Genomic DNA, 11,029 nt, shown 5'->3' with positions numbered 1-11,029 from the left:
CTCCAAGTACCAACACTCAAACACTATGGAAAAACAAAGTAGAACCTGAAATATTCCAATAATCCCCACCCCGACCCTTACTCTCAGAGAATGTTAATGTTTTCACCTAACGTTTACTTAGAAATCTCGATGTATCTTTTTAAACGTATCTTAGTAAGCTGCCTGAAATTCTGGAACATAGCAATATACCACTAAAGAATAAACATGCTTTTAGTAGTGCTTCACTATTTACAAAGCACTTTCTACAAGCTTTAGTTCATTTAATTTTATGAGCAAAAATCAGCAGTGTCTTCTGAAACATATTCATTTTATTGCCACCAAAAATTTTGTTGATTTGGTTGAATTTCAATTTTTACCAGTGCCTTTTTTTTGCAAGTCCAGGAAAAAAACAAACAAACCTGTAAGTCATTCTTCAAACTTGGTTTACAGCCTTCCCAGTGGATAGCAAGATTATCAGTAGTTGTATCACAGAACAGGAAGACAAACATATATGAATGCATTGAGCAATAGAACAGGTAAAAATATATGTCATTAATTGGGGGTCAAAAGTAAGTTGCTTTCAAATTATGTTTATGCAACATTTTAAAAATTCTGCTATAAGGAATTGTTTTTGCTAAGTTGTTAATTAGAAGCAAACAGAATTCTGTGTTCCCATGTGTTTATTCTCATTGTGTGATTTCCAGAGATATACAGAGATTCAGGGTTGTTTCCCATTTTTTTATAGTGAACTGAAAGGAATTGCGTCTACATATACACTGCTATTTCTTTCAGAATGAACCAACTAGAGGTATAACTTATCCCTCTGCCTTCTGTAGATGCCTCTAGGGAAACAGAGGATGATAATACCAGAGGAAGGAGTCTGTTTTCCTTTTGTTTGGACACTGATATGAAATAATGAATAAAAATTGGTTATAACAGGCAGAAACTCTTAGTATCCAGTCATGGGCAATAACAGAAAAGTGGAATGTTGCTTAGTCCATAGATGACAGTACTTTGCTTTTCTTGAATTTGCTAAAGTGATTTTATAAGACATGGAAACCCAGCTCTCTGGACTTATTTTGGAGGTTTTGTGACACAGACAAGGAACCTGACATGCTGAATGCAGAATAAATACTGTACTTCATCCACCAGCTTTCTGGAGCACCTGCAGTGCCTGGGAACAGAGAGAGCATGACTGCGGGGTGACGATGTAATGACGCAAAGGCATACCCAAACTCACAAAATACTTGGAATTCAAAAAGGCATCATTTTATGTGAGAACAAGCTCCTCACGTAAAATATTGAATTAGCTGACTGAGAACTCCTTACTAAATCACAAGTACTCTCTTTATAATAAATTATATTTCAGAGCCTGCCCTATCAGCACTTTAGAGAAATAAGGATTCTGATTATTGAAATATGCTGATAGGAGCTTTAGGAAGCTAGTTATAACTACAAAATCAGTGTTTGCTTCTCATGATGCTCATCGATTTGGTCTGCATTAGAATGTGTTCAACGCAGTTCAGCAAACATTTATTGAGCACCTACTGTGTGGCAGGTGGTGGGGATGCAAAAATGTCTGCAACAGGATACCATGTTTTCAAAGGGCTTATGAAGTAATAGAGAACAACTATTTTGGAGATATAAATAAATGGATTTTGCAAAACTTAATTGTGCATTTTGAAAGAACAAGGGATCATATCTTTTCTTGTACATATTTTCATAATGGTTAAAACAAAATGGAAACTGAATATGATTGTTGACAGACTAACTGACTTATGAAAAATTGTTGCCAAGTTCAGGTAAACAGTTTCTGAGGTCTCCAGAGACAATGAATGGAATTAATATCTCTGTTTCTAAGTGTAATTTTTTTTATTCCTTTATAATCACTGTTGTCCTTTGCTGTATTATTTGGACAAATCCTTCAACACATGGAGAAAGAATGACAATTTTTTAAAAAGGTTATTATTATATAAGATTTTCTGTGTGATAAAACCACACCCAATGGGCCTCACCCAGAGGAGCTTATATATGTTATTAAACTCAGGAATGTTAAGTGTGTTAGATTCGGTCCCTGTTGGGCAGTCATATGACGCAAACGGTGACTCTGAAATGAAGCCATAATATATGGTTTAACCTCTTAACAGTTTGTGATGTCATTTTTTATGTGGTAAGAAAAACAAATGCTGTCACATTTTATATTTGAGACTCCTGCAAGCCAACATCAAGAGATTAAGTATGCGCATTACTAACACACTATCGTGAATGCAGTTATACGTATGCCAGGAAATTGGTGTGACCTCAAACACTCCTCAGTAACGCAGTACTATAGAATGGAGAGATAAGTCTGCTGATAAGTTATAACCCTCATGAGACACTGAGAATCCCCCTTAGAAAGAAGTAGAGGTAATTTTAAATAATTTGATCTGAATGTTAATTTATATAACTATGTTCATCCAGTTTCAGCTCATTTTAATGCTGATAACTTAAAAACCCAGAAATACAGTAGCTAACACTAAAGAAAAATCTGTATTTTCATAGAAAAGATAAACATAGGACAGAGATTAAATTGGCGCAGAGAATAAGTAAAAATGTTGGTTTCCAGTGTTTACTTTCTTGAAATATGGTTTTGAGTCATTTCTGTGAGATATAAACATACTACTTTATGTTTCCTATCATTTTTTATTATGCACATAATTTAACAGTTTGTAATAGTTGAAGCCACATGTCTCCATGGACTGGGATATTTTTGAAACAACTTCACTCAAGCGAGCAGACTTTTAACTGTATAATTCAGGTGTGTATATTTTCTTTGAACAAAGTTTGTGACATTCAGCTTGTCAAAAAGGAAACTTTTGCTCGATTGAACAGCTTTGCTCTGTGTTTTGCTTGTCTACCGAGGCAAATAAAGGCTGACAAGAAGGGCATTCCCATCTAGTTCAAGACTGAGAGGAGAATGAAACAAGATTTGAGCCAGTTATCAGAAAGTTCCTTTCTTACTGAACATTTTATAGTGTATATAATATGCTAACTAGAAATAATTTAGATAAATCTTAACTCTGGGTAACAGCGTGTGCATCTCTCCCCATCCTCTTGTTTATATGTATTTAGTGAAAAGTATAATTTGTATTGTGGTGATTGTTCTGTATAGTATATTATTTACTTTTTGATTTCTCCTTATTGGGGAAACTTCAAGGTGTTAATGTGGAATGTAATTGGTTCTATATACTAAACTTATTATACTTTTAGAAGAGGAAAGAGTTGTAATGTTTTATTATCTGTTCAAGAATTATATAGCTTATTAATTTTTTATTTGGAGTTTGACTAGGAATTTACATGAGTAGAGAGTTTCCCATTCTGTTAGTGGATTCTGTCCATTCATACAATCAGTTAGCTGATCATTTATTTTTTTCTTTTAATATCTTCTGTGTTACTAGGACTTTGTAGAATTTGGATGAAGGTCGATAAACTAAAACATCTTTCCTCAAAGAGCTTGCAGTTTGTGTCTTACCTGGTAGTTAAGTGTCTGGGTCAGCTCACTGAAAGATATAAAGTATGGTATAAATTCATCTATTTATTAATTCAACAATTTTTATTTGGTCAAACATGATGCACTAGACATTCAGGATAGGCAGGTGTTAGAACCATAATGATGAACTGTTCCTATAGAATTTTCAACCTAGTGGAAGAGGGAAAGACATTTTGGCAAATCAATCACATTAATAAAAATACAATTACAAATTAGAATCAATTCTCTGATGGAATATAATACAGATACATAATAAATGCATATAAATAAGGAATACAATCCCAATATGGAAGCACCTCAGGAGTTAACTAGACAAGGAGATTGGGAGGGAAAGGGACAGCGTGTACAAAAGTAGTGTTCCTAGGAGTAGCATGCCAGTGTCTGAGGAACAGCCAAGGAGGAAGGAATGACTGCCCCCACCACGTGGCTTTGCTGGGCAGGACAAGGACAAAGTGAACCTTCCAACATTCATGGACAGAACAGAAAGGAGGTAACTGGTGACTGGAGCAAGTTCCGTCACTGGAGAGTGATGGTGGCTGGATTCTGAGTGGAATGTATTGAGGGTTAGTTAGGAAGGGAAGAAGGCGACAGGGAGTATAAAGAAAACCTTCAAGAATTACGGTTGTGAAGGAAAGATGTAGGTGGTTGAAGGAGAGAGGTTAATTTCTTTGTTTATTTATACATGGGAGAGGCCAGAGCATGTTTGAATATCGAAAGATAGGATAGAGTTTATAGGGAGTTGTGGATTCTGCAGCAAAGAGAAGGGAAAATTGTAAGTTCAACTAGTTGAAGGCAAGAGGAAATTAGATTCAGAGCAGGTGGAGGGCTAGCCTTAGAAAACAAAAGGGGAAGATGGTTGTGGATATAAGTAAACTTGGTGGAAAAAGTAAAGCAGTAGGTGTTCCCATTTAACTATTTAGGTTTTCTCTGAAAAGCAGGAGTTCTGCATATTTGTTAAAAGGGTGGTGGAGGAGCTGGAGGTTTGAAGAAAGTGAAGAAGGTTTGAAATAATCATTGTAGAGAGTTGATAGCAACATGAGGGAATGGACCAGGAAGATTGATAGGGAGTGTTGAGAACCCATTTGAGGTTGGTGAAAATTATGCATGGTGACACTTATCTAGCCTGACGTGCGGCTTCCCCGGCAGCATTTGGCTCCTGTATGGTGGGCACTGAGAGAGCAGATCGCAGTTTGTTTTGAACTGAAGGGTCAAGAAAAGATCAAGGCACAAGGGAATGTAGGGTATTAGAAAGAGTGTTATTGAAATAATGGGCTCTGAAAAAAAAGTATTCTGGATAAAAATGGACAGGGAGAAAAGAAGGGGCTGAAGAAAGGATTGGGACAGAGTGAGCAGTCAATGGAATAGAAGTGCCACTGTGAACAACAGTTAGACTCAGAGTTAGCCTCAGAATGGTGCGTTCTAATGTTTCAGTGGGACAATTTCATAGGTCTGACTCGTGATGCCAAGACACATCTGATGCCAGTCTCAGATGAAAGGGCTTGTGGTTCAGAGCAGAGGCTCTGGCAAGACTGGGACAGGGGTGCAATGAAGAGCCATCAGTGGTTACTGGGGTATTCTGATTCTCCATGTGGATTCTAGTACCTGAGGAATGTGACATTTCTTGGTCCTTGTGTCACAGTGAGGTCATTAAGCTGTTAACTAAAGCCATCTGTTTTAAAGCATCCTCCCTATATTTTTTGCAGCATCAAGGAAACTTGATCTTCAGTGGATAATGACAATACTTTCTTCCACCTCATTTGTTTCTTAAACTCTCAGCAATGTATATTATTTGGAAAGTAGTTTAAGAATCTATAGATTTATAAGCAAACAACAGATACCCAACAAAACTAGACTATTTGCTAACATTGGAATCTGGTGTCAGACAAGAGGATCTGAAGGTGGACCTCTGGTATGAAGATAATGTAAGGTGGTGCTGTCTTCCCATATGATATAGAATAAATAATGCTTTCTTTCCTTGCTCTGTTTTTCCCAGCACCTACTTTGTTCTTCGGTAGCTAGAGCACATCTCTAGTAATGGAAGTCTTCATCCTCATGGCTGGTTTGCAGCAGCATCTTCTTAACTGGTCTCTTCCTTTAGGTCTTTCTACCCCATTTACACCCTATACTTAACTGCCCCATTAACTAAGCTTTAAGTTCTTGTTTCCTTCTGTTACCTTATTGTTCAAAGGATAGAAGCTCCCTTTTTCCTTACAATGAGGTAGAAATAAAGTGCTCTGCGTGTTCAAGTGTGAGACATTGGACAAGTCAGCAATTTCGGGGGGCCTTAGTTTCTCCACCCACTTATAAATAAAAGTGTGGCTACTGAACTAGACTGAAATCCTCATAAAAGTTTGGAGTTTATGGTTGGGCCAGAGTTCCCTTCCAGCCCTGAAATTCTGTTACTGTGTTCTCCACCAGGGCCTTGTTCCAATTTTTGTGGTGTGCCTCAGGATTCTTGAATGTTAATTAAGTTAGGGTGATCTGTACCTAGTTTGAGGGTTGTTTGAAGATTTAATTCAGTTGATGTTACCTAGCTCAGCCACCTGGCACACCTCTGTGGGTTCCTTTCTTCCTTCCAGCCTGGTGCTTTTCCTCCCCACCCCACCAAGCTCAGCCTTGCCTTTTGCTGATCAACGTTGTGGCTCAAATGTCCTAGTGGGACAAGCTGCTTGCAGTCCTCCATAGGAACATTTTACTATTTCCAGCTCCTGCAGTCTTTGTTCGTATTTTTCTGTTTGGTTTTTAATATCTTACCCTTTCTTCTTTGCCAATTCAAGTTGGAAAACTAGCCTGAGACCCCTTAAAAATGTCTCTAAAAATTTTGACCTTTCAACTTTGACTTACTGGGAGTTTAAGATCAAAGGGAGATTTACTTTTTATCTACTGTTTTTCATTTTTGTTCACACCTTAGGAATTCAATAATTATGCACTTAATGAGTAAATGGATGACTTCTGAGAAGCAGCTCCTTTACCATATAGAAAAACAAAACCCCCTATTCTGGACACAAACACTGCTGCTGGCATATATACATTCATTTTCTAAAAACATTTCTGCCCTGACTGTGCCTCTCACTGTCAGCAGACAGTCTGTGTCTGGTCTGTTTACGCAATTGAAATGGGCAAGATCCACCTCTGTCTAGGTCACTGATGGGCTGCAATGTTTAAGTACAGCATTTGGCTTTAGGAATATGTGGACTGAATGAATGGTTGCTAGGGAGTATGGCGGCGTCTTCATTTTAGGCTGGGCTCACTCCAATGCTTGCACGTGGGAACTTCACAAAAGTTATTTCACCAGCACTGCGCTGAATCCTCTTATCGTAAGGAGTTTACTGAAGTGGGGCCAGCTCCCCGCCTCTGCTTGCTTCCCTGCCAAGGTTCCAGAGGGGTGGAGTGGCCTGGAAGACCGCTGGAAGAAGGGTGGGGTATTTGCTTTCTTATAAAGATGCTTTGGGAAACTGGCTCTGGAGCGCCAGGTTTTCAGGAAGAAATAAGCCTGGGTCCCAATGGCAAAGAAAAGGACACGGAGGCTTGTTTGCTGTTAAGGAGAAAGCCTGAAAGTTCCAGTGTAATTTATAAGAGGGTGGCCCACACCCAGAGAAGCGGCACCCTGGCTTGCCCCCAGAAACTCATTGGCACAAGACATTAAGAGAAGTCAGTCTCACTGAGCCCATTTCTTGGGCTTCCTATGCTTGGTGCTGACTTCTGGTTCTTTGCACCCTACTTAGCTGTCATGGGTCCCCGCTGATCAAGAGCGAAGTCCTCTTTCCCTAGATTCGGGTTGGAAACAAATCAACTCCATGGGAGAATCTGTGTGCGCCCAGGGGACTGGTCCCCAGGGACAGACTAGCAGAGTGTCAAGTTCAGTTCTGCCCCAATGTATGGGGTCGCAAGTTTCCTAGTCATCGCCCCCTCCAAATATTCATAAACTATTCATAGTTGCTGTAGGTCTTTGCGTGGCTTTCAGGGTTCCAAGTTCCAGGCAAAATGTGCAGGGAATGGCCCTAGGGACTCGTTCCAGAGAAAGCTCCAGGGTCCTGGAACAGCTTTTCCTTCTCATCTGGCATTTACGCAGGGCATGCAGGATGGCATTCCAAACCCGCATGAGATGTGTAGCACCGGGCCCTCCCTTTTAAAAAGAATAAATAAAGTGAAGCCAGCAGGTAGCCCCGGTCCCCAAAGCGCTCTATGCGGTCCCTGCACGGGGCGGGCGGCTGGGTGTCTGCGCTCTCCGCCTTCGCTGGGCTGACCCAGGAGGGGAGGAGCAGGAGCCGGAGGGGGTGCTGGGGGGGTGGGGGTTGGAGCGCGAACCATCCCGAGCCAAGACAAGCAGCACATTCACAAATAAGGCCCCCACCCCCAGCGCACGCGCTCCCATTTAAAGCAGCCGGACTCCACCGCTGCAGGACAGTTCAGAGAACACAGCGGCCAGACGCAACCCTGCCCCGCAGGCTCAGGCTCAGGTCAGGAGTCCCTTCCCCGGCTGCAGACACCGAGCCTCCTCAGCCTCGCAGGAAGCGGCTACAGCCTTCAAGAAAAGTCCTGCCTGGGACTGCCGCCTCTTCCTCGGTGGGGGACCATGGCAAGGCGGCTGGCTGCGCCCCGGCACTGGGCACTCTTGGTCCACATTTTCGTCAGCACCTGGTACCTGCTCTTTGTCGCTGGACAGGTAGGGCATTTGGTGTGGCTTGCATCCCTTCCCTCTCCTGGCACTTTTCTAGTCTGTGCTACGATGGAGAGCGCTAGAGTTGGGGTGTGCTCTCTCAGCAAGGGATTGTCCTGAGACTGCGCTGCCACTACAGCTGGGACAGGTGGCACGGGGTTGGGCAAAGGCGGCCCCTCGCGGTGAGCTCTGGGCTGGCCGGGTCAAATCTGCACTGAATCTCATCACAGCCTCCCAGGGTCCTGTCCCACCTTCCTGGCCTCGCCGGGGTCCTGCCTCCAGCTGGGCAGAGTCAAGGCATGTAGGCGGTGCCTCAATCCGGGTGCGGTCATCTCCCCGGGAGCCGGAGACCCTGCACCCCTTCGTGCAGCCCCTTCTCTCCTCCCTGGTGGTGGCTCGGGCGGTACTGGGGAAGATCTGGTGCTTAACATCTTAACATGGAGCTTCCAGACCTGGCTCTGTCCCTAACTAGCTGTGTCATTTTGGTTAAGGCTCCCCATAATTCCCCCCTACTTTTGTCCTTTCCTTGGCTGGTGAACTCTGACATCCTCACCCCAGAGCCCTTGCGGCATGTCGTGGTGGAGCATCGTAAGACGTGCAGACGCTGGACCAGGTGGGCTCTCTGGTGCCTCTGCAGCAGAGCAAGGGGTGATTCTGGCCGGTGCATGAAGTCTCCTCCTCAGCATGCCCCCTTTGAATTCTCCTAGGGGTGTCTCTGATGCCAAAAGAGGTGTGGTACTGGGGAGTTCTCCTTAGTGGGTGGCTTACACCCCAAAGTGGCAAAGAAGGGCCATGGGAGAGTCTCTAATTCACAGTTTGGCCACAGTTATTCCTGAAGGACTTGGGAGGGAGCTGCTTAGGGAAGGAGCAGGTGTTAATCAAACCCATGATGCATTTAGTGTCTTTGGCATTCAGACTTTCCAGAGTCAGGTAACTTTTGATTAAACCTAGTGATTTAGGCAGTTTGTACATCATTTAACCTACATAGATTTGCTGTTCGCAATATTATTTGGGTAATTCTGGGAAAGTGCCCAAATCCTCTTGGCGGGAATTATCGCCAGATAGCCTCCCTTTCCTCTGTTTTGCTTATGGAGGCTTGTCCAGATCAAGGGACTTCCTTCTCTGTTACTTAACGTTCAAAACTTGTTTTGGATCTTTATTTTAATGGTCATTTTGATTGCAATGGTGCACTTTTTGACACTGAGCGAGGATCAAGAATGGTGGTTAAGAAGGACCAGGGCAAGGTGACCAGCAAGAAATGTTCAATAGGGAACACCTGCTCAGGTTGGAGTGTAGAAAAGCATTGTAAAAGCTTGCCTTGATCTGGAACTTCCTGTGCCAGGGTCACACCCCAGCTCCTTTGCATCAGAATCCTTGGGGGCATGGGGTGAGGCTCTCACACCAGAATTTATAAAAATCCAGGTGATTCTATGGTACAGCTGGGTTGAAAGCCACTGTGCAAAAATCTGTTCTTATGGAATCATGATCCTGAAAAGAAACTCAAAGGAGAACAGTAGAGAGAGCCTTAGAGAAAAACTTGGGAGACCATCTTAACATGGAGCTTCCAGACCTGGCTCTGTCCCTAACTAGCTGTGTCATGTTGGTTAAGGCTCCCCATAACTCCATTTCATCATCTGTAAAACGAGAGTGTTGGCCTATGTTTCTGAAGGTACTGCCAGCTTCAAGAACACCAGGCAGGTTGATATCTAACCCAAATCAAGACAGAATGCCTTGCCTTGTTTTTAAATACCCACAGGGGTAGAAATTCCCCCTTACCCTTGAGATTTTGTTAAAATATCTGGTAATATTTAAATACAGCAAAGATATATAGTGTAGTTTCTTAGACTTCTGGGGTATTTTTGGTTTTGGTAGGTTTTTTTTTTGTTATACTCGATAACTTTACCTTTTCAGACCTATTTCAAGTCATGTGGTGCTTTCTGGATGTTCAGGACAAACTGATTTTTGTAGCACCACACACCTGTTCTTCCTTGCTCTGCTTGTCAACCAACTTTCTTCTGGATGAAGATGATGAAAGCAGGTTTGAGCTGTGTGTGTGCGTGTATGTGTTGGAAGTGGTTTATTGTTTAACTCCAAATGACTCTTTCTAGTTCCATTCGGCAGGGCTGCTCCGCACATGTGAGGAGCCTGACTAAACTTGTCAGGGAAGGGATAGAAAAGAGTTTAAAGTGGTAGAGGGTTCTGTCTTCTGATAGAATACAATACAGTTAACTTACTCAGGTGTTGGTCAGAAGCCACTGATCTTGCAACACTTTCTAATGTCCTCACTTGTTTATTTTAAAACCCCATGGGTGTTACATCTAATCAGTGATTTGACTGACCAGAAACTTGAAGATACTTAATATCAAGAAGAAGTCATTATTTGGCAATAGCCAATGTCAAATAATTTGAAGTTGTTTGGAATTTATACATTCTTTAAACAGTTTTTAAATCAAAGCATTCACACACAAAGTCATGGCTACCAGAGACATCAGATCACATATATTAGCTATTCTAAAGGGGGGTCTGTGTCCAAGAGCTTCTGGCTCCCTCAACTGAATTACACCTGAGCTTTATTCTCGGAAAGTCCAAAGAATGATTTAAATGCAAATAAAGCTCTCACCATTTCTCCTTTCTTCTCACAGAACTTCTGCTTTTATTCTGGCTAAATTACACCCTGCCCTCCCACCCCCAATTTGCAAGATTCTTTTCTTTCCTTGTGAAACTTGAAGGTAGCTCACTGTTTAGACTCTTATGAAACTGATTATTTTACTGATATCAATTTCAGTTCATCAGCTGAACCCAAATTCATCCTATTGCCCACATAACTCCCAGGTAAGGAACTAGATAATTAGGGTTTTAAC

The 11,029-nt window shown here is 42.1% G+C and overlaps 1 protein-coding gene across 2 annotated transcripts in view; it reads left to right on the top strand.

Moving 5' to 3' along the window:
* Nucleotides 1–7,840: 7,840 nt before the first annotated feature.
* ADAMTSL1 (ADAMTS like 1) overlaps nucleotides 7,841–11,029 on the top strand; it is a 907,410-nt gene continuing 904,221 nt past the window's right edge. The window contains exon 1 of one of the 2 annotated variants that reach the window (XM_036021558.1): nucleotides 7,841–8,174. In XM_036021558.1, the coding sequence (XP_035877451.1) occupies nucleotides 8,085–8,174 (90 nt within the window). In that variant the 5' untranslated portion in view covers nucleotides 7,841–8,084. The remainder of the gene's footprint in view (nucleotides 8,175–11,029) is intronic. The other variant, XM_036021557.1, reaches the window with a different exon arrangement.

This window comes from Phyllostomus discolor, chromosome 3 (assembly GCF_004126475.2).
Source record: "Phyllostomus discolor isolate MPI-MPIP mPhyDis1 chromosome 3, mPhyDis1.pri.v3, whole genome shotgun sequence".
Lineage (NCBI taxonomy): Eukaryota > Metazoa > Chordata > Mammalia > Chiroptera > Phyllostomidae > Phyllostomus > Phyllostomus discolor.
Note: the sequence above shows the minus strand (reverse complement) of the source record. Positions and strands in the feature narration are given on the sequence as shown.